The 24,664-nt window shown below is 38.4% G+C and overlaps 1 protein-coding gene across 3 annotated transcripts in view; it reads left to right on the forward strand.

The window, feature by feature from the left end:
• The window catches only part of MEP1A (meprin A subunit alpha), a 41,459-nt gene that overhangs the window by 14,652 nt on the left and 2,143 nt on the right, over positions 1 to 24,664 (forward strand). For all 3 annotated transcript variants that reach the window (XM_017505150.1, XM_017505151.2, XM_037730151.1), the window contains 7 exons: positions 7,864 to 8,039; positions 12,808 to 13,029; positions 13,806 to 13,955; positions 16,829 to 17,044; positions 20,469 to 20,942; positions 21,680 to 21,853; positions 22,325 to 22,625. In XM_017505150.1, the coding sequence (XP_017360639.1) occupies positions 7,864 to 8,039; positions 12,808 to 13,029; positions 13,806 to 13,955; positions 16,829 to 17,044; positions 20,469 to 20,942; positions 21,680 to 21,853; positions 22,325 to 22,625 (1,713 nt within the window). The remainder of the gene's footprint in view (positions 1 to 7,863; positions 8,040 to 12,807; positions 13,030 to 13,805; positions 13,956 to 16,828; positions 17,045 to 20,468; positions 20,943 to 21,679; positions 21,854 to 22,324; positions 22,626 to 24,664) is intronic.

Below are 24,664 nucleotides of genomic sequence, written 5' to 3' on the forward strand. Positions count from 1 at the left end.
GGTATTTGGGTTTATTTCTGAGTTCTCTATTCTGTTTCATTGGTCTACATGTCTATTTTTATACCAGTACTCTCCTATTTTGGTGACTATGGCCTTATAGTATATTTTGAAGTTGCGTAATGTGTTGACTCCAGATTTGTGATTTTTGCTTAGTTTTACTTTGGTCATGTGGGTTCTTTTTTGGTTTCATATGAATTTTAGGATTGTTTTTCTAGATCTGTGAAGAATGATGGTGGTATTTTCATGAGAATTGTATTAAATTTGTAGACTGCTTTTGGCAATTGTGGTCATTTTCACAATATTGATTCTACCCATCCATGAGCTTCGGATGGATATGTTTCCATTTGTTTGTGTCATCTATTATTTCTTTCAGCAGTGTTATGTAATTTTCCTTGTAGAGGTCTTTCAGTCTTTTGCTAGGTATATTCCTAAGTTTTTTTGTTTGTTTGTTTGTTTGCAGCTCTTGTGAAAGGGGTTGAGTTCTTGATTTGATTCTCAACTTGGCACTGTTGGTGTTTAGCAGAGCTACTGATTTGTGTACCTCAACTTTGGATTCTGAAATTTTGCTGAATTTATTTACCAGTTCTAGAAGCTTTTTGGATGAGTGTTTAGGGTTTTTTAGGTATACAATCATATCATCAGCAAACAGTGACAGTTTGGCTTACTGTTTACTGATTTGGATACCCTTTATTTCTTTATCTTGTCTAATTGTTCTGGCTAGGACTTCCAGTACTATGTTGAATAGAAGTAGTGAGAGTGAGAGTGAGCATCTTTGTCTTGTTCCAGTTCTCACGGGAAATGCTTTCAACTTTTGTCATTCACTATAATGTTGACTGTGGGTTTGTTACAAATGGCTTTTATTACCTTAAAGTATGTCCCTTCTGTGCCAATTTTGCTGAGGGTTTTAATCATAAAGGGATGCTGGACTTTGTCAATTGCTTTTTCTGTATCTATTGAGATGATAATGTGATTTTTGTTTTTAATTCTCTTTATGTGATATATCACATTTATTGACTTGTGTATGTAAAAGCATCCCTGCATCCCTGGATAAAACCTATTTGATCATGGTGAATTATCTTTTTGATATGCTGTTGGATTCAGTTCACCAGCATATTGTTGAGGATTTTTGCATGTATGTTCATCATGGATACTGGTCTGTACTTTTCTTTGTTTGTTATGTCCTTCCCTGGTTTTGGTATTAGGGTGATGCTGGCTTCATAGAATGATTTAGGGAGAATTTCCTCTTTCTTTATCTTTGGAATAGTGTCAATAGGATTGGTACTGATTCTTCTTTGAATGTCTTGTAGAATTCAGCTGTGAATCTGTCTGGTCCCGGACATTTTTTGTTGGCAATTTTTAAACTGCCGTTTCAATCTCACTACTTGTTATTGGTCTGTTCAGAGATTCTATATATTCCTGGTTTAATCTAGAAGGGTTGTGTGTTTCCAGGAATTTATCCATCTCTTCTAGGTTTTCTATTTTATACACATAAAGGTGTTCAAAGTACTCTTGAATAATCTTTTGTATTTCTTTGGTAGTAGTTGTAATAGCTCCTGTTTCATGTCTAATTGAGCTTATTGGGAACTTCTCTCTTCTTGGTTAATCTTGCTAATGGTCTATCAATTTTATTTATCTTTTCAAAGAACCAGGTTTTTGTTTCATTTTTTTTTGTATTTTCCTTGTTGTTTCAATTTCATTTAGTTCTGCTCTGATTTTTGTTATTTCTTTTCTTCTGCTAGGTTTGGGTTTGGATTGTTTCAATTTCATTTAGTTCTGCTCTGATTTTTGTTATTTCTTTTCTTCTGCTAGGTTTGGGTTTGGATTGTTCTTGTTTCTCCTGTTCTGTGAGGTGTAACATTAGATTATATATTTGTGCTCTTTCTGACTTTTTGGTATCATTTAATGCTATAAACTTTCCTCTTAGCACTGCTTGTGCTGTATCCTGGATGTTTTGATAGGTTATATCACTATTCCCATTCAGTCCAAATTTTTTTTTTAATTTCCATCTTGATTTCATTGTTGACCCAATGATCATTCAGTAGCAGGTTATTTAATTTCCATGTATTTGCCTGATTTTGAGGGTTCCTTTTGGAGTAATTTGCAATTCTATTCCACTGTGATCTGAAAGTGTACTTGATATAATTTTGATTTTCTTAAATTTACTGAGACTTGTTTTGCGGTCTGTCATATGGTCTAGCTTGGAGAATGTTCCATGTGCTGATGACTATAATGTATATCCTGCCATTATTGGGTAGAATTGTTGGGAAAAGCTGCAAAGGAGAAAGAACTTACAAACTGCCTACATAAATTGGTTACAAGTAACATGTAAGCAAGGAACAACAAACTGCAGAGGGCTGCAGGAGGCCTCTAAGGAGGAAGGCCTTTTTATGCCTTATGTTCCGATACAGGGTAACCTCTGCTCTGTTACCATAAATATTGTGCTCAAGGACTAAAACCCCTTCATAGCACTATAACGTAGCCAAACTTGTAGGCTCCTTGTAAGGCCCGCGTTCCATGAACTGTACATAGATAAGAAGGTAAAGACAACCACATGTTCTTGTTTTGTGAAACTCCCAGACTGCCACTGTTAACCAATCCCTAGAATGATATACCAGTTCCGGCTCACTAATTCAGTTCCAGCTCACTAATTCACTCCACCATCACCCTCTGCCCATCATTACTCCATCCCTACCCTGTAAATCAAAGTAAATTGTAATCAATAAATAGTGTGGACAATCAGAGCTGGGGGCCTTCTCTGTCACTTCCAAAGTAATAAAGTGATGGTCCCCTGGTCCCACTTTTTCTCTTAATCTGTCTTTCTCTCATTCCTTTGTCACCACCAAATGGGGTACCATGGGTAATGTAGGGTTGGCTCCCTATATTTTGGTGCCCAACGTAAGGGTCATAAATTCCTATATTCTGGCATCCTATGTGTGGGGCTCATAAATTTCCTACATAGAATGTTCTGTCAATATCTGCTAAGTCCATTTGTTGAAAGGTATAGTTTAAGTCCATTGTTTCTTTGTTGGCTTTCTGTCTTGATGACATGTCTTGTGCTGTCAGTGCAGTATTAAAGTCTCCCATTGTTACTGTGTTGCCATCTATTTCATTTCTTAGGTCTAATAGCAATTGCTTTATAAATTTGGGGGCTCTGGCATTAGGTGAATATATTTTTAGAATTGTGATATTTTCCTGTTTGACTAGTCTTTTTTATCCTTTTATAATGTTCCTCTTTGTCTTGTTAAACTGCTGTTGCTTTAAAGTTTGTTTTGTCTGATATAAGAATAGTTACTCCTGCTTGCTTTTGGTGTCCATTTACATGGAATATATTTTTCCACCCCTTTACCTTAAGTTTATGTGAGTCCTTATGTGTTAGTTGAGCGCTCAAAACCATGTAAGTATGTGGAAATTAAATAACCTACTCCCGAGTAATTATTGGGTCAACCATGAAATCAAGATGGAAATTTAAAACTTCTTTGAACTGAATGATATTAGTGGCACACCCTTTCAAACCTCGGGGATACAGCAAAAGCGAAAGTGGTGCTAAGAGGAAAGTTCCTAGCATTAAATGCCTACATCAAAAGTCTGAAAGAGTACAAATAGACAATTCTGAAGACAGCAGAAACTTGATTGGTGAATTCTTATTCATTCTGCCATTCTGTATCTTCTAAGTGGAGTATTTAGGGCATTTACATTCAATGTTATTGAGATATGAGTTTCTATTCTATACATTGTGCAATTTGTTGCTTGAATACCTTGAGTTTTTTTCACTGTGTTATTGTTACATAAGTTCTGTAAGATTTATGTTTTATGGGCTCTATTTTGGTGTATTTTGAAGACTTGTTTCAAGATTTAGACCTCCTTTTAGCAGTTTTTGTAGTGTTGGCTTGGTAGTGATGACGTCTTTCAGCATTTGTTTGGAAAAGACTGTATCTTTCCTTCATTTATGATGCTTAGTTTCACTGGATTCAAAATTCTTGGCTGAAAAAATTGTTTTGTTTAAAGGGGTTAAAAATAGGACTCCAATGCCTTCTAGCATGTAGGGTTTCCACTGAGAAATCTTCTGTTAATCTGATAGGTTTTCTTTTATAGGTTACCTGATGTGTTTGCCTCACGACTCTAAAAGAGTCTTTCCTTTGTCTTGATTTTAGATGACCTGATTAAGTATGTGCCTAGATGATGATCTTTTTGAGATGAATTTCCCAGGTATTCTTTGAGCTTCTTGTATTTCTAGATCTCTAGCAAGGCTGGGGAAGTTTTCCTCGGTTATTCCCTCAAGTATGTTTTCCAAATATTTTGATTTATCTTTTTCTTCTGGAACACCAATTATTCTTAGGTTTGGATATTTAACATAGTCCCAAACTTCTTTGAGGCTTTGTTCATTTTTTTAAAATTCTTTTTTCTTTGTCTTTGATGGATTGGGTTAATTCAAAAGCTTTATATTTGAGCTTTGAGGTTCTTTCTTCTTGTTCAATTCTATTGCTGAGACTTTCCAGCACATTTTGCATTTCTCCAAGTGTGTCTTGATTTCCAGAAGTTGTTACTGTTTTTTTTTTATTTATGCTGTCTATTTCAGTGAATAATTTTCCTTTCATATCCTCATGATGTTTCTGATTTCTTTAAGTTGGACTTTACCTTTCTCTGGTGCCTCCTTGATTGGCTTAATAATTGACCTCCACACACTGCTCTCTCCAGAGAGCTGCAAGCTAGTCCTGCCTCCTATTCCCCATCTTAATCCCAAATCCTGACCATGAGGTTTTGATAATCATGGATGGATAGTATGATGAAAATGGAAGTCAGCACATCATTTAGCCTCTTAGAAAAAAATGCAAAAAATGGCAGTTAAATAAAAGCAAAATACTGACAACTACTTAGATACAAATTAAATACCTTACTTACCTGAGTAGTTATTACTGTAGCTCATTCTTTTATAAAACAAAACAAAGCAACACTGTACACCTACTACATTCCAGGAAGTGTGCTAGACTATAGGTGCAACAAGATATGCAATATGGTCATAGCACTCAGCAGGCTTACAGTTGGCGGGTGAGGGTGATGGAAAAATGAGTACATTGTCTTAATACATGACAGCGAATGTCGTGGGTTGCAGCACTACAGGAATGGGACCTCTGAGAAAGTGTGGGATGAAGCATCAGAGAGAGTTGAGATGAGTGTTAGAAGAAGGGAGGACAAATTGGGGCCAGGAAGAGGGAGAGACGGTGAGGGTGAGGGAGGAGAAGAAGGAAGAAGAAAGGGAGGAGAGGATCAAAGGGAAGAAGAGGGAGAGGGGGAGAAGAGAGCAAACATGAACCTGAACCTGGTTACTTGGAGAACTCCCTAAGTTCAGTGCGCCTGGGGTTTTGCATGTCAGGTGCAGATAATGAGCAGGACCAGGAAGGTGAGCAGGAGCCTGGTGATGAACAGCCATGTGTGAGAGAATTTCTTGTTGGGTACAAGGTTCATTCTATGCTCAATTTTCCATTGTAGAAAGATTACTTGATTAGCATGGATAAAAAATTAAAATAGAGCAAGACTGGTGGCAAGAGATCAATTAACAGATGCTCCAATTTTCCAGGGGAAAATGTAAGGGACTTACACCAAGGAAGAGGCAGGTGTTATAAAGAAGAAGGAATGGATTTCTGAAATATGTGAAAAAGTAGACTTTTCAGAACCTAACCTTATCAGATTGGTTAGTGGGAGGAGTTAGGAAGGGTGAGGAGTCAAAAATGTCTGAGATTTCTGATTTGCATGACTGGCAAATAGTAACTTCATTTGCTGAGGCTGAGAATATTGCTGAAAGAATAACTTTGGTGATAAGGCAGGAGAGTAAACTTATCTTTCAGCTTGTGTTTTATTGCTTGAGGTTTTTGCAGGTCATATAAATGGAGATAATCAATCATAGTTGGACAGTTTGTCTTTCTATAAAGGGGAAACATTTAAAGTATATCTCAGGCCTTGGAAAGACCACACATTTTAGAGGCCTTCTGCTTTTAACTATTTCATTTTGTCCCTTGGCAATCTCTGACCTTCAAAAAAGTGCCAAAAACCTTTCATTTTTCATTGAAAAATTCAGAGAAACAATTTTCTTAACACTTTTATTTCTTCAACTACCACGTTGGCATCTTTTTTTTTTTTTTTCACAGAGAAACTCCTTAAAAACAAAGCAAAATCAATATGATCACTTTCTAAACGTTCTCCCTTTCCCAGTGAAGTTCTCCTGGCATCTTTTGTGTTTTTAACTGTGTCCCAACTACCTGATTAAGGGATAGGTCAGCTTTGGGAGACATTCTTTGTAAAAGTGCTGAACCTGGGCAGCCCCATTACCTATGGCCAGGAGGTGCCTCTGTTACAAATAATTTAAGAGAGGGGAAAAGAGAGGAAGAGGTTTTGCAAAGGAACTGGCCCAAAGTGCCCCTAACCTTTCAGGGCACTGGTCCCCTGAAGTTGGAGGCTAACTAGGGCTCTTTCAGATAGACAAGGTCAAAAGTTCACAGTGAGGTGGCATGTATGGTATTTTTGCAACTTATATCTTTCTGTTGCGGGAGGGATGTAAAAAGAAATATATATATATATATATATATATATATATATGATCAATAATAAATGCTTTCTTTGGATTGTGGACATTTTGCAGAATAAACTCTGATTCGGTAATAAAATGTCACTATCAAAGAGGTAAGTTGATCATGGTTGCATTTGCATAACACTGTAAATTTACTAAAAGTTATTGAATTGTATACTTAAAATGAAAGACTTTTATAGTTTGTAAATTATACCTTAATGAAGTTATTAGAAAATAAATAAGATTCATCTTTGAGTAAAAATCAAATCTGTTAGCCTTTGGAGGTATACTATGGTTACACTTTATCATGTCTGATTCATTTAACACTGAATCTCTGATGTAAAAATGTATTATGTGCTACAAATTTTATTCATAATAAACTAAGTTATAACCTATTATAACCTGTAAAACACTTCTTGCAAATTACCTAATTTATTTTTTCATTTATGTACAGTTTCTCATGTAAATTTGAAAAATATTTGCTATGGTGCATTCTGCAAACATTCCCATATTCTCTTGCTTAATGCTTCTTTGCATGAAAGTAACGTGGGTTTTGCTTGTTTGTATTGGATAGCCATTAAACCAACTTCAGTATCTCTGCCTTTTTTTCTGTAGTTTAACTGTTTCTAATTTTGTTCATATTCTAAATAGATGTTAGAATCATACTTTTTATTTTCTACTTTCTAAATAAATTATCTAAATTTAAAAAAATAAAAACACTAGCTGGGTGTGGTGGTACATGCCTGTAGTCCCAAGTCTCAGCCTCTCAGGAGGCTGAGGTGGGAGGATCACCAGAGTCAGGAAGGTTGAGGCTGCCATGAGCTGTGGCTGTGCCACTGCACAGCAACCTGAGTGATAAAGTGAGACCCCATCTCAAAAAAGAAAAGAAAAGGAAAAAAGTTAAATCAACCAGTTTTCCCTCAGACAACAGTTTTTTAGATAAAGGCAATAGTGTTATTCTTTGGAGTGCCCTGTGAATTTGTGGAGGTAAGGAAGAATGCCAGTTCTTACTGCTTTCTACCTTGATGAATTATTACAATAGGATTGATTTGCTTCTGAGTATGTGCCATTTTTATAATGTATTATATCTTCACTTTTAAAGCCTGCATAGTCTTCCCTCTAGGGAATGTTCCTTATTTAACCATCCCCCACCGTTGGACTATCAGCATGTGAGAATGCAGTTGGTAATTTATTTTTAAAATCAAAACTAATTTCCTCTTAATTTGTGTTTTGAAGTGCTGTGAATGATGGCCACTTAAAAAATTCTCTGGAAGATATTTTTCCTCTTCTCCTCTTTGTAGGTGCTGGTCTGAAGTTGGTGACCAACACGTGGGACAGAATCTTTCCATTGGCCAGGGATGTGATTTTAAGGCCATCATAGAACACGAGATCCTGCATGCTTTGGGATTTTACCACGAGCAGTCAAGGACTGACCGCGATGATTATGTGAACATCTGGTGGGACGAAATTCTTCCAGGTGTGATTGGGTGGAGATAGTTGTCACATTTATCACTGGCTAAGACCAAGCTGGGATGACCAGGCCAAATCTGTGAGGACAGGAGCTTCAGCCTCTTTAGTGGAAACACAGACTATGAAGAGGTTATGATTTGTTGGCCCTTTATGTGGACTGTGCTGATCTGACCATAATTCACCGCAGATAAGGATCTCGGGGAATCGTGGTAACTCACTGTAGAGGTCAACTGAAAGTTAACCAGAAGCTTCGCTTTATATCAGTGGTTTCATTAAAACTCCATCTAAAACTGTTTACTTTCCTGTCTTAATGAGTAAAGTGAATCCAGATATTAAAGTCAGTTTTCTGGATGTGAAATCTCCTGTGCCTCTAGAAGGCTTTTTGAGGGTTAGCTGATTATTCCATGACTATAGGACATACTCTAGAAGTATTTTTTCAGTTGCTTTACCAAATCAATGAAAAGTGTTTAAAAACAAAAACAAAAATGGATGCTTTCATCTGAAATACCCCAATTACGTTAATTCTGGCTAGTTACCTAGGTTCTGATTAATTAAAGGTTAATGTTTTTTCTTCCTCACTTCTAAGCAACTTGCTTCTTCTGTCTTCACCTCATACTATGCAAAAGATAACAGTTTTGTCTTACATATTATGCAGTTATATTATTCTAACTATTTCATTGTTCTTTAGGTTGTTTGTTTTGTTTTGAGATGGAGTTTCATTCTTGCTGCCCAGGCTGGAGTGCAATGGCACGATCTCGGCTCACTGCAACCTTTGCCTCTCAGGTTCAAGCGATTCTCCTGCCTCAGCTGGGACTATAGGTGTGCCTCACCACCCCCAGCTAATTTCGTATTTTTTTAGTAGAGACAGGGTTTTACCATGTTGATCAAGCTGGTCTTGAACTCCTGACCTCAGGTTACCCACCTGCCTTGGCCTCCCAAAGTACTGGGATGTCAAGCATGAGCCACTGTACCCGGCCCTTACTTTCCTTAATTGATTGAGACAATGATGTAGAGTGCTTTTGAGCACACTAAAACATTTATTGAGCAGTTTTCTGATGTTCTAGAAAAAAAAAAGTCAATGCTATGTTTCTGAAGGTAACTAGTTTTTAAGTAGAAATTAGTGTAGGGAATGGAAAAACATTGTTTTTGGAAGTGAGAGATTAGTGAAACTTTAATGTATTTAAAATACCTTAAATGTTTCTCTGCATGACTTTTATAAAATAAATAATAGCCTTGTGTAAGTATCTGTTTTATTTAGATCCCAGTTTTATATGCTGATTAATATATTGTAGTATATCTATAATAATTTTACTTTTAGGGGCTTGAAAGAACTGACCAAGCTTTAAAATTAAATATGAATCCTCAACATTTTCTGTCAGTACTATAATAGTTCATTTTGGAGTAAGATGGTCAATGATTTTCACATGAGGTCAGGGTAGAGCTGGCTAATCGAAATTACCTGTGGGGTTTCTCAACCCATGGCTTCCTAGTCTCTCATATTCTGGTAATTCTGTGAATGTGGATTGGTGTAGTAAGAAAGAAAACTGTAACTTATAACACTTTAATAGGTCATCAGGTTTGAGCCTACCCACATACTCCCACCATCTTACCACCACCCACTGAACCAAAGGTCAGATAGCATTCTTCTTTGCCTCCCAGGCTAATCTAGAAAAGTTTTGGAGAATATTCACCCACAGATGAAATAATAGCTCAGCCTTAATGTACCTGTCTCTACTCAGTGGTAGTTGTATTATAGCTGTGTGTTTGTAGAAGGAAGAAGGAAATGGAGTAACAGGTCAAAGGACTGAATCTCTGATTGCACGACTCAGGGTGCTATTAGACTTTGTCTATATTTGCCTCTCAGCCTCAATTTCTTACCTTCCTGTACATACACTTGGCTTTTCTGAAAATTTTGTAAGAAAGCAGAAAGCATTCCTATTTCCAGGTCTTATAGAAGACAATAGTTAGTGCTTTTAAAATGGTTTTAGGCCAAGTGCGGTTTCCTTTATCAGAGTGAGCCAACACGTTTGCCAGGGTCAAATGCAGACTTGCTCAGCTCTGGTTTGAGCATAGGTTGCATATTTGCTCATCTCCTATCTATGTTTTCATCAGGTACAATTCCATATATCTAAAATGCCTGCAATCACGGGAGAACTGTTCTCAAAAGAGACATCAACTCCAATAAGATTAGCAACACAGGCAGTATAATTTATCAGGGTAATTTATGAGTTTTATTGATTTAACTTTGGTTAATGATAAGCTTTCTGTTTAACTTGAGAAGACACTGGCAATGCAGTTCTCTTCCAATGTGCATCTCCAGTTCTTGAATCAGAATTGTGTTTTTGAAATTTGTTTCCTTATGCTAGGGAAAAAACTCAACTTTTGAGGTCTAGCAGGGATGAAAAAATGATAGTCCATGGGCCGTATCTACTAGCTTTTGTAAAGAAAGCGTTATGGGAACACAATCATGCCCATTTGTTTAAGTATTGTCAATGGCTGTTTTTGTGTGCAATGGCAGAGTTGAGTAGTTACAATAGAGAACATACTTTCTATCTACTATAGAACAGGTTTATTGACTGACCCCTGGTTTACAGGATCCCATGCCCTGGATTACAGCCCCTTTTCAGCTCTCAGCTGTGACTGCCTATCTTATTCACTGTTGGGGGCCACTACCTACTGAGCACAGTTCCCAGTAGCTACTACGCCCAACAAAAATACATTGAATACATTTTTTAAAATTATTCAAAATATTTGTTTCAAAACATTCTCATAAGAATCCTTAAGCAATGCTGATTAAAATAATCTGTTCTAACCTGATGGGATTTTTTTGTTGTTTCTGTTTTGAGATAGAGTCTTGCTCTGCCACCCAAGCCGGAGTGCAGTGCTACAATCTCAGCTCACTGCAATCTCCACCTCCCAGGTTCAAATAATTCTCATGCCTCAGCTTCCTGAATAGCTGGGGTTACTGGCGTCCACCACCAGGCCTGGCTAATTTTTGTGTTTTTTGGTAGAGATGGAGTTTCACAATGTGAGCAAGGCTGGTCTCAAATTCCTTGCCTCAAATGATCCACCCACCTCACCCTCAAAAAGTGCTGGGATTAGAGGCATGAGCTATCACACCCAGCCTCTAACCAGAGGATTTTATGGAAAATTAAGTAAAACACATCCAGTGATTTGAAAGTGCTTTGCTTCAGGCGCCACTGAGAGTTATCAAGAGATCCCAGACTCTTGATGCTCTTTACAATTCCATTGCTTCGAATGACACCCTAAGACCAAGTATTCTGGGGGGATTAACTTTCCCCTTCCCTGTTAAAGCTATTGTTTCTTTTAGACCTGTCCCACCTTCAAAAATGCTTTAATCTCTCTCAAGTAGTCCCCAACATAATCCCCATCAGTTGGGAGAATAAAACATCAGCTTTCAGAATTTACAGTTAAGGCAAGATGTTGCTCAAACAAGGTCTTGCTCCTTAGCTTTTTCAAAAGCATTCAGAGACTCCCTCAAGCACCTGCTCGAGCACCACCTAGCCACACCACACTTCTGCAACCCTGCATGTAGCTCTGTATGAGGCAGTTACATTTTCTTCTCTCTAATTTTTCAAAGTAACTGGATGAGGCCAGGCGCGGTGGCTCATGCCTGTAATCCCCACACTTTGGGAGGCCGAGGCAGAAGAATCACTTGAACCCAGGAGGTGGAGGTTACAGTGAGCTGAGATTGTGCTATTGCACTCCAGCCTGGGTAACAGAGCAAAACCTCCACCTCAAAACAAAACAAGCAAACAACAACAAAAAGTAACTGGATGAGGAGCTAGAGAAGGAGAAAGATATGAGGATGGGAAGTTATGACTGGCAGAGTTAGCCGCATTCTCATTCAGCTTTTCTGTCATTCCAAGAAGAAAATTAAAAACCTGCAAGCCTTTCCATTAATGCAGCCCAAACAGTGAATTCCCGATGGTTATCAGTCAATTCAAAGACCCTCTGATCAGTTATTTTGTTCAGCTTTTTACATTGCAGCACATCTTATCTCACTTTCACTAATGTCAGAAAAATATTTACCTGTCCTCTTTTAATAGGAAAATATGTTTTTTTTCTTCCTATTTTATTTTTGTTCTCCAGGAGGCTATTTCTGGAAGAGAAGGATGTGAGCCTTGATTGACAGAATCCCCTGTCTTGCTTTCAGCTGCTTACCTTTACCTCTGCCCCTCAGATTTCCTTCTCCTAACCCATGAAGAGCTGCAGTTACAGCTCTGGGCAGACCTAGGGGATGAGGTACTCAGCTATTAGAATGAAGTGTCTTGAACATAATCAATTTGTGAACATTTTCCTAAATTCAAAATTTTTTTCCTGTCGTTTGGAATACCTTCCTCAGCTTTGCTGTTTTACCTTCTCTTTCTGAAAAGAGAACACATACACACACATATACACACACAGATACACACACACATTTATATATATAATGTATCTTTGGCATAAACATGTACACATATTTAGTAATTTCTAATATTTATATATTTATATTTTATAATATGTATTTTATAGTTATTACAATATTATACATATAAATGATATTAGCTAATTTTAATCAATTATGCATATTAATTTTACATCATATTGCTTATAAAATATAATGTATATTTAAATAGATTTATTTAAGTACACATATTTAAATAGAACTGATTATTTTCCTCTTTTGGAGGGTCTCTAAGTAGTCAAAGAGAGCAGCATGGGGAAAATAACATGTCTGAGCAGGACCTGTGGATTCTTTCTCTCCCTAACAGGTTACCAGCACAACTTTAACACCTATAATGACAGCTTCATAACAGACCTCAATACACCCTATGATTATGAGTCTCTGATGCACTATGCGCCTTTCTCATTTAACAAGAATGCAAGTGTTCCCACCATCACAGCCAAGATCCCTGAGTTTAACTCCATTATTGGACAGCGACTGGATTTCAGTGACATTGATTTAGAGAGGCTGAACCGAATGTACAATTGCAGTGAGTACCTCAGTTTCTAGGAACTGGGCAAACTGGCCTCAACAGAGATTCTCTCAGCCTTAGAGATTTCCTTTACTCTTCTTTAATGTTCTAGCTAAAAGAGTAAGAACAAACTGTATGACTTTTGTTGGTCTACCTCTAGACAAAAAACAAACAAACAAAAAAACTGTAACACAAACCTTACTGGATGGTTATAAAAAACCAATTATGTAGTTGTGTTCTGTAAAGTCAAAGTACTGGACAAATGTAAGGAGCTGTTATTGTCTAGTTTCTTTTGCTTCCTTTGAAGGATGCATTATTATGTAAAGGTCAAGATAGGTAATGGACTTGAATGCATTCTGTATCCTGTAAAACTCTTTACCTGTGTTAGTTATTCCTAGAGTAATCTAATCTTCTTGGGTGGGATGTTTTCTAAAGGTGGTCCCACTAGCCTTCAGAAATAAAATGTTTGATTCTGTTCAATAAGTATATACAAAAGACCTGCTAAGTACAAAGCCAAGTGTTAGAGGTACCTTGTTTATGGTTAGTATTTACATAGCAGAGAATGATTATACATTTTTTTTTTAAATCTTGAATCTGTGAGGTAGGTTAGGGCTGTGTCTATATTAGCAGGTACTAACATCTGATGACAGTAAGATTTGCATTTGAGAAAAAGTCAAGATAACAGGCTTGCGATCCTGTTGTATTTGAACAATGAGGTTTCAGTGGCTAAAGACATTAGCTATTTGGAATGAAATGTATTTCATTTTTAACCATGATAAACATATCATTTCCAGCCACAACTCACACTCTTTTGGACCACTGTACTTTTGAGAAGGCAAACATCTGTGGGATGATTCAGGGCACCAGAGATGACGCTGACTGGGTCCATAAGGACAGTGCTCAGGCTGGAGAAGTGGATCACACCGTGGTGGGACAATGCACAGGTCAGTGAAAGTGGAAAGCAAACACACTGATGTGGTTCACCAGGTTCAGCTAGGTTCTGCCAGCCACCATGTTTTGCCTCAATCAGAATGTTGGTTATCAAACTTGAAAATCTGAACAAGGACAAAGAACATTTCTCATATCTTAATTATTAACTCAATAAAAAGCATCCAGGCTTTGGGTATGCAAGAGAAAGATGCATTTAAGCACAACTGATATTGATAGATGGTTGATAAGATAAAACTTCCGAAAAAAAAGATAAAAATTTGTAAATAAGGGCAATCAATGTCTCTAGCACCACACCCTCCTATAGAAATATGTAATGTGAGCCACATATGTAATATGGAATTTTCTAATGTCCACATGACTCTCACTCTGTGGCACAACAGGTAACACATTGGACTTTTAATACCTACATGAAAAAGTCAAAGAAAACAGGTGAAATTAATTTCAATAATGTACTTTGTAACTCAATATATCCAAATAGTAGCATTTCAACATGTAATCAATATAAAAGTTACTATGAGATGCTTCACATTTTTCATGCTAAGTATTTTGAACTTGACACATATTTTACTCCTACAGTACCTCTCAGTTTGCACTGGCCACAATTCAAGCGTTCAGTAGCCATACAAGTTTGGTATTGGATAGCACAGCTTCAGATAGTTCCTATATACCATTTTTGTAGTGAAAAAGACAGGCCTGTTTTGAAATATGGCTTCACCACTTACTCAGGTGACCACAGAAAGTTGTTGTCGTTTGTGTGCTTTTTAAAAAAGTCTTGGCTTTCACAAACCTCTGTAAATATCAAGATACTGATGCCTACTTCACAGTGACAATGGAAGAATAATGCATACAAAGCCCCCACCTGCATACCAGCAGCTTCACCCTCCATTTTCCCATTTTCCTTTCTCTCCAGACGTTCCATTTATTTTGTTTTTCTCTTTTAGCATTCTTGTATTCTGTGCCCACCATTGAATCATCTTAACTATATTTGGAAGCTGGTGAAGTTACAGATTATTACAGGTTTTTAAAGACTAAACTATTGCAAAGTCATTTAGTACATAACTGTCTGAGAGTTGGTGAGATTCCCTTCCCAGAAGGGTCACAGCCTGTCAACCAGATACCATGCCGCCACAGGGAATGTCAGAGGTGATAAGCCACTGACACTTTTCCTCTACCTTTGGCAGAGGGTAAAAGTTTCTGTCACATATCAGATTATCAAACATATCATTCCAAGTGTCCAAAGGTTGAACCAAGCCTGAAGTTTTCTCTAAATTTCCATTGTAGCTTCTAATCCAACCTATTCTGTGGCTTGCTGCTAGGTTAATGTGCAATGACCAGCTAAACACAAAGGTGATCTTTATTGTGAGAGGAATCTGCTGAAAGACTGTTCTAGCACCTAGTAAGAGGAAAGGACCACACCCCAGAAGAAAGATCTGGAAAAGCTGTGTCATATTAACTTGAGAAGCTATTATGTTTCTTCCACAGGAGTCATTTAATGGAATACGTCTTGCTGGTAGAGAGCTCTCCCATAATTCAGGTGGATGCGTAGACATGAAGAGCTCAAAGGATCCCTTGGAAGGATTCCTCTCATTCAAAACTCAGAGAAATGAATACATATCTAGGTACTGGCAGAGCTGGGGATAATTCAGGCCTCCTGAGTTCTGGGCTTGAATTTTTTTACTCTCAATTCATACTTCCTAGTTCACCTAAGCAGGAGAGGAAGAATTACCTAGAAACATTTTTAGCCTTGTGTGCTCTTTTTTTTTTTCTAACCCAGATATTCAATATGTAATTATAATTCAGAGGTTTCAGGCAAGTTCAGATATTGAGAAGAAAATACAAGGGAATATAATTTGCTCTGATTTAGCATTAAAGCCATTGTGATATTTTAAGCTTGGTGGGGAGCTTATTTAAAGCATCATTGCTTGCTGCTGATATGAAAAGCAAGTGCCTCAGTTGAGGCAGGATGAAGCTGGGAGCATTATGGAGCATTGCTGCGGTGCCCAGTACTATACTGTACACTCATTTTATTGTTATCTTGTGAAATGTTTTGAATGAAGTATCTTTACATGGGGTTGACTGCTGGAACACCATTTAAAGAACCTCTTTATGTGCAAGAATTTTTCATTGTGCTCAACTTGGACAAACATGTGGTTTACCAAATGGTACATTTGTTTAGCTGGCTTAGTTGTTTTTAGGGGAAAGAGTTTTGAGATATCTGAGTCAGGTAAATCCCATCTCTGGCACTAATGTAGACACTTTTCACCCTCTTCAGCATTCTTCTAATGCCTTCCTTTACATTTAGGAGAAATTCCCATTTAGTCTCTAATGTGTCCTGAATAGCCCTTCTGATACTATAGTAAAGATTATTTTTGCCGCCGATAATACACCCAGTTATCAGACTAGCAACAGGGGAAACTGAACCCTTATCATTGTCAATGTTTAAAACCAAATCCTAAGCCTTTGAATTCCACGGTGTCTTATACAATGAGGAAACCATCCCAACTCTTTTCCTTGGATTGAATCTCTAATTTAAAGAATGAAGTCAATGAAGAAAATAGAATTCATCTCACAGACACCAAATTCCATCAAACAATCAAACGTTGCTTGAAGCCTGTGTTTCTTTAAGTCAGAGGTATACATTTCACAATCTTGGAACAAAGGCTATCAAACTGTGAAGAGCAAGCTTTGCCAGTGACTACGTCCGTTGAGACAAAATATTTATTGATGAATTCCCATCTTTTTACTTTCCTCAGAAAAGTTCTAGCTTTTGTTGCCTGGACAATGGCTGTGGTTTACTATTTCACTATTTCCCACACCCTGGGATGTGGGAAGTCAAAGATGTGATGTTTGGGTGCTCTCTCCATAGGTGCCGGCTACTTCATGCAGTTCAGCACCAGCTCGGGGTCAGCAGAAGATGCAGCCCTACTGGAGTCTCGGATTCTTTACCCAAAGAGGAAGCAGCAGTGTCTGCAATTTTTCTATAAAATGACAGGAAGCCCTTCAGACAGACTCATTGTCTGGGTCAGAAGGGATGACAGCACAGGCAACGTTCGCAAGCTGGTCAAGGTGCAGACTTTTCAAGGTACTTAGAGACATTCACACAAGGAATGGTGTGGCTTAAAACCTGGGATCCTGCTTCTTCTCCTCCTTCCCTCTTGGCTCCTACTCCTCCTTCTTTCTCTCTTCCTCCTTTTCCTCCACCCACTTCCTTTCTTCTCAGAGTGTAACATAATATATGGCATGTTTTAACTACTCAGAAATTAGAAGCATATCTTGGGTTTAGGTAGGGCTGAAATATACTTTTGTAAGAAGCCAATCAGAATATAGAAATCCAGTCTTCACTAGAATTTTAAAGAAAGCAAAGGTTAAGGCTGAGAAAATGGGTGATTCAGGAGTGAAGATCAGAAGGTAAAAGACATGTGGGAACTGATGCTGCTGGAGAGAGAGTAGTTAAATAGTTGACCAGCTCACACCTGTAATCCCAACACTTTGGGAGGCCAAGGAGGGGCAGATCGCGAGGTCAGGAGTTCAAGATCATCCTGGTCAACATAGTGAAACCCCATCTCTATTAAAAATCCAAAAATTACCTGGGTATGGTGGCATGCACCTGTAGTCCCAGTTATTTGGGAGGCTGAGACAGGAGAATCACTTGAACTTAGGAGGCGGAGGTTGCAGTGAGCCAAGATTGCACCACTATACTCCAGCCTGGTGACAGAATGAGACTCTGTCTCAAAAGAAAAAAAATAGTTGACAACAGTGTTTTGCATCTGTTTCAGAAAACCAAGTGATGCCATTATTTAACATGCTAAAGTAATTTGAACCCTACTTGTGAAGCTGGTGGGAAATAAGTCATTTGTATATATTATCTTTCTATAACACTTACGTGTTCCTAAGTGTCACTTTTTATATTTATATAAGAAGCCCAGAATGTAAATGATTATAGATTGAGAAATTTTTTGTTGAAAAGTAGGGAAGCTTGTCTCCCTTTTTCTAGTTACGAATGAACCACCACCACAACAAAGGAAAACAAATACTTTGTTTATAACCCTAGATCTTGATTTATAGCCAGATTATCCTAGCATCCACCTGCCTACCTTAGCGTTTAATTTCTCAGTTGGAATGAGTCCAGAGGAAGGAATTATTTTTTTATATACCTGCTGCTTTTCAAGAAGAAAGCTTCCTTAGAGGTCATTTGCAAGAACAGGTGCCCAAATCGCCTATATCCAAGCCACTTTGTGGACTGACTGGAAGCTCTACAAATAACAGTTCTGAGGGGTTCACTTTTTGGACTGAAATTTATCACAGTTTATATGATGAAAGGATGACAGCTAGATGCCCTTTAAGACTTGAGGATGTGTTATGTTACCAAGGATTGTAAATATTTAATAAGAAAATGAGTTAGAGTTTCAGTAATATTGATGGGACCTATTATCACTCACTTTTGTCTAAAGCTAAAAGTGTTATCCTTCTAAGCATAAAATCAACAAAGCAAACATCCCATGCTTAATTTAGTTTTTTACACTGCTGTGCTTTGTGTTTCACTGAATTCAGAGTATGTCTGTGTAAATTCCCTGGTAGCACGGTATGAATGGATTTTTAAAGAAGTCAATTCTGATACTCTTTTGATAATGAAGTTTTTCAAAAAGGTTAATTGAATATCATTTAGTGTTATTTATGTGACATTCAACTTAAGATAATTGCAATCAATTTGAATAGTTTTTAACTTTTGCAAAATGTGTATTTTGACCAAAACACTTACATACAAAATGTGTCCATATGCACATCTGTATATATGTTATATACATACATAATGTTTATATACAAACTTACATGAAAAATGTTTGCATACAACTATGTGTATGTATATGCACATGCACACACACACGTTTTTACTGAGGCCAGGACTTCCCTATAGATGACAATTCTGAACTAACAGGAATTAAATTTGTCTCAAACAATCTTAGTAGCATTATTGCTTGACTAATTTAGGGCAGCCTTGTGGAAGCATGTAAACAAAACTTGCTTAATAATTTCATAGATGAATCTCTGAATATATAGTATAGCCTCTTGGGTCTTCTTTCCAGTACCAAATTCCCACATCTCAACCTCACTTTGGCATCCTATATTAAGAAAAAACAAAGCAGGTACTCATTAGCAAGAACAGAATCCTATTTTCTTGACAGAATTCCCATCATCTGTAACCCTGCTTGATAAATAGTTCAAATTCTATATATCTGTTCTTATTCCTAGACTTTCTGGCACCTATTACCCTTCAAGTCCATGTGTCTTTCACTTGGCTGCAGTGCTCTCCCCAGGAGATGGCAACTACTTAGATTTGTAGGTTACAGAGGTGGCCATGTGCCTTCTCCACCTCTCTCCTATGTTCCCGTGTAACCTAACCACACAGGCCATAATCAGCTCCACCCTAGGAAACAGAACATTGTTAGACCTGTCCCTTGAAGTTGTCCTTAGAGAGAATGGCCTGAAAACAAATGGAGATGAAAAGTGTTTTCCATTTCAAGGAAAGTATAGTTCTGTAAGTAGATTTCTGGTTAAAAGACACAGAAAAAGGAAAAAAGACACTCATCTGTAGGAACTCAGTTTAGCCAACATGACTTCCACTTGGAAGCATTTTTCCTCTCCTCTTCAAGCCCAACCCTAGGGAATATCCTGTGCAAAATATCAGTGTAGAGGCATCTCTTGGAGGGAATTCTGAATTGATCAGCTTTCGCAGTTTCCTCTCTCCAGTACCCCCAAGCTCCTGTCTGGCTTTTTATGCTGTTCAGCCCAGGATCCCATGTTCTAGAACAACTTTCTCAGCATCTTTCCTCAGCCCTTAATTCAAAAGTCCCACTTCTAGCTCATGCTCAGAGAAAAAGCAAGTAGACCTAATCCTTATTAGAATGTGAATTACTCTCTTTGGATTACTTAGCTCCCCTACATGTTGGACTTTCAGATAATATAAGGAAGAGGAAAATGTCTAGATGTCGGAGAGGGAGTCAGTTTCGGGTAGGGAAGATCCAGTTTGTCCTACAGGTTATTATCTGCTCTTCAGCATTCCTTCTGGCTCTCTGGCAACGAGTCACAGGTTGGACCATATGGAGTTACTATTTTCCGACGTTTGGCTTACAAAATGGCTATTTTATATGATTCAGCCTAACACTTGGGCTTTCGGTGCTAACATTAGGGGTTGCAGTTGAACGAGAAAACTGAGGAGGAAATGCAGTACCTGTAGAATTATACTGATAGTGGAAAACAAATTCATGGTTAAGATTTGAATACGAATTTTAAATAAATAATAGTATTTTATAAAACTATTTTTCTTTATTAGATGTGTAACTCTGAAAAAGTTACTTAACTGGTTTACAATAGTACCTATTTTATAGGGCTGTTGTGAGGATTTAATGAGATCATTTATGGGAAGCAAACGGCACTGTGCCAAACTCATAATAAGTACTCATTACGTGTTGGCCACAATTCTCACCAACATTATTCTCTGTCCTCAGGAGATGATGACCATAATTGGAAAATTGCCCATGTGGTGCTCAAAGAAGAACGGAAGTTTCGCTACCTTTTCCAGGGCACAAAAGGCGACCCTCAGAACTCAACTGGGGGAATTTACCTGGATGACATCACTCTGACTGAAACCCCCTGCCCCACAGGGGTCTGGACAGTCCGGAATTTCTCCCAAGTCCTTGAGAACACCAGCCCAGGAGACAACCTGCAGAGCCCTCGATTCTACAATTCAGAGGGATATGGTTTTGGGTTAACTTTATACCCCCATGGCAGAGCAAGCTCTGGCAGCTCTGGCTACTTGGGACTTTCTTTTCACCTGTGCAGTGGGGAGAATGATGCTATCCTGGAGTGGCCAGTAGAAAACAGACAGGTAATAATGACCATCCTCGACCAGGAGCCCGACGTCAGCAATAGGATGTCCTCAAGCATGGTGTTCACTACCTCCAAGCTGCACACATCTCCAGGTGGGTGGTGTCAGCATAAATAAGAACTGCCCCCAACCCAGAAAGGCCCACAGATGTGATTCTGTGGTCCAAGAGAGAGTAACGTTCCCCTCACATGGTCCCCTTGGGAATATCATTAACATAGTCGTGTTGGAGTTCCAAGTTAAGATGTTCAATGCCATCACATCCTCCTTCCCTTTCCTAAATTCACTCATCAAACATCTATTCAGGGCTTACCATATGCCAAATTCTGTGCTAGGTACTTAGAATACAAGTGAATCAGCTGGTCCCTGCCTCACTGATCTCATTGTGATTGAGGAGGCAGATACTGCTAATCATTCATCAGATACCTGGAACTTGCTAGGCTCTGTGCAGAGCTAATGTACTTACTCCTAAAATAGTACTGAATGCCACTATGTCCATGAAATAACCTTACATCAGTAAAGAAATGAGCAAACTGTTTTTTCTCTTTACAAAAGAGAAAACGTAGGCCTCAGAAGAAAGAAGCCATAGCTGTCCCTCTTTCTTCATTAAGGAAGTCACTCAGTAGCAGACAACTGATCACTGAGAGCTGTGATTCTCTGCCTCTCCCATCTTTCAAATCTGAATTGCAATTCTCCTGGAAAGAGAAAATAGCCTAATTTTTTTCCCACACTTTTTTTTTTCTGATGAACAAAGCTCTATATCCTCATTAAAGACAAACTGGAAAGTGAAATATAAAGAGATAATGTGATTTTATGTTACCTACAACTTTGCAGCGATAAATGACACTGTCATCTGGGACAGGCCGTCCAAGGTGGGAACCTATCATACCGACTGTAATTGTTTTAGAAGCATCCCCTGGGGCTGGAGTGGTTTCATCTCACACCAAATGCTAAAAAGGAGGAGTTTCCTGAAAAATGATGACCTCATCATGTTTGTGGACTTTGAAGGTACTTTTGTTGGTCTTCGTGAGTAAATAATCCTATGCTCTTGGTGCTGTACTGATTTTATCCTGATTTCAAAGCACTCATGGAGGGTGGGGATGAGGTCACAAAAATGTGTTGTAAAAAAAATTCCTTTTATTCAACTGGCCAAGGACTCACATCTTTTTTAACTGTCCTTGAAAGAAACTGAAATTTTAGTGTCATCTTTTTGATAATTTTATCAAAGGTAACAGTTCACTGATTTCAGTTTCGTTTCCATCAGTCTGTCCATGCTAAGTTTACACTGCATTCTGCAAATTCAATAAATAAAAATATAACTTGATTATATTAAAATTTTTAAAAAGCCACTTTTCCATGTCACTAAGGGTGATGCCCACAGGAGATAGAAGCAGGCTGCGGAACTTTCACCAGAAGTGGGAGTTAACTGTAGTCAGCTACTAATCCTGGATCTTCCTTATGACTCTCTATTTCCTATAGATATCACCCACCTCGAGCAGACTGAAGTTCCCATTAAAGACAAAAGGCTGAGCCCCCAAGGCCTCATTCTCCAAGGCCAGGAACAGCAGGTCGCCAAAGAAGGTTCGGGAAAGGCCGTGATAGAAGAAGCTCTACCTGTCAGCCTGAGCCAGGGGCAGCCCAGCCGACAGAAGCGGTCTGTGGAAAACATGGGCCCCCTGGAGGACCACGACTGGCCACAGTACTTCAGAGACCCATGTGATCCAAACCCTTGCCAAAATGATGGCATCTGTGTGAATGAGAAGGGGATGGCGAGCTGCAGGTAGGTTCTGTGGCTGGGGAGACAGGCAAGCCTGCGACCTGGGTGGTGTGCATGCTTACCCCTGGTAAAGGGCACTGTTTGCAGAGCAGGGCAAAAGCTACCTAAAATGGTCAACTGGGTGCAGTTTTCCTTGACTCAAGAAGGTGTGCCCTGGATTCATGGGCTTATGCTGCCAGGACAGAGGCGTCCCAGGTCTCCTTGTCTCTTGATTTTCATCCCTTTTCCTCCTTTGGGGCATTGTCAACAGCATCTTGGATACTCCTGGAATTTTTATAACATCCAAGATGGCTTTTAGCCTACGGACTTTCTACTCCATAACAGTGGGTCTCAGGACGAAGGTTAAATCTTTACTGACTACAGATGTTGCTAATGATTATTATTCTATACTCTGTCATTTACACTGTACTATTATTACAGTTATATTTTCAATAATAGTAATAAGAACTGATATTTCTGACCCCTTGCTATGCATCCTGAGCATCTTACATGCATTATCTAAATTCACTCTCACTGCCACCTGTGACGTAAGGGCTCTCCTTGGCCCCATTTAGTGTATCAAGAAATTGAAGCTTAGGAAGATTAAGTGATTTATCTAAAATGTACCCAGATGGAAAATACTGAAGCTAGGGCTTGCCTCTAGGTCTGTCTGGCAGCATAGTTTGCTATATTTAATAGTTCTTTTTATAATGTTTGCTTGTATAAAACCCTAAAAACTGCTTCATAAAAAGATGTAGGTGATGATAGAAGCAACAGTTCCATTTGAACAGTAGCAGATGTAGGAACCATTCTGCTAATCTCAAAAATTTATATTTGTTCTTAGTTCTTTTCAGTTTCCACTTTATTTTCTTTTTGTAGCTTTTATTTTGAAATAACTTTAGACTTACAGGTGCAAAAATACTACAGAGACTTTCTCTATACCATTCACCCACTCAGCTTTCCCTAATGTTAGCGTATTACACAGTACAATTAGTGTAGCTAAGAAATGAACATTGGCACAATGCTAGTGCATAAATTACAGGCCTTATTCACCTTTTCCCAGTTTTCCCACTAATGTCCTTTTTTGTTTTAGGATCCAATTCAGGATCTCACGTTATATTTAGCTTTTGTGTCTTCTGTGTCCTAATCCCCTCCAATCTGGGACAATTCCTCAGTTCTTTCTTGTCTTTCATTACCTTGACACTTTTGAAGATTACTGGTCAGGGATTTTTTTGGGGTAAATTTTTCATTAATTTGGGTTTATCTTGTTCTCTCATGATTAGATCAAAGTTACAGATTAGTAAATATGTGATATGCCTTCTCACTGCATCATGTGAGCAGGTACATGTCAATACGTGTCATTACTGGTGATGTAAACCTTCATCGTCTGGCCAGCAGCACATCTGCCAGGCCTCGCCACTGAAGAGTTACCATTTCTCCCTCTGTAATTAATATATTTCTTGGGAGAGATATTTCAAGATCATGGAGACATCCTGCTTTTCCTCAAATTCTCACACTAATTTCAGCATCTATTGACACATCCTACCTGCAATACTCACCGCTGGGATCTTCTAATGTTAATTTCCTATTTCCTTCACATTCATTCATTTGAATTGTTCTGTAAAGAATTATGGCCCCTTCAACCCGTTAATTTGTTTATGCAATTATTTATTTCTATCACTAAGGAATCATAAACATGTATTTTATTCAGTGGGTTCTGTTGCAATAATTTCATTATTCATTCTGTTGCTTCTATTGTCCCAGCTTTGGCCTCTGGGAGCTCTTCCAGGTTGACTTCTGTGCTTTTTCAACACCAGACCTTATGAACACACTGTGACTTTCTAACACAATAGCAAACTCTAGGCTCATCTTTTATTTTCCCTGCCCCACCCATAGAATCAGTCACTCTTCCAGGAATCCCTCTGGTTCCTTTTATTAGGGAAGGCTCACCTGTTTATGGCCTCCAAAGCCATGGGTCTGCATGTCTTTGCCTGACAGGCCCTTGGATACCAGATTCCAATATGTACCCCTAACGCGCATCATCCTTCTCAGGCTAAGGAAGG

Source organism: Cebus imitator, unplaced genomic scaffold (assembly GCF_001604975.1).
Source record: "Cebus imitator isolate Cc_AM_T3 unplaced genomic scaffold, Cebus_imitator-1.0 Scaffold334, whole genome shotgun sequence".
NCBI lineage: Eukaryota > Metazoa > Chordata > Mammalia > Primates > Cebidae > Cebus > Cebus imitator.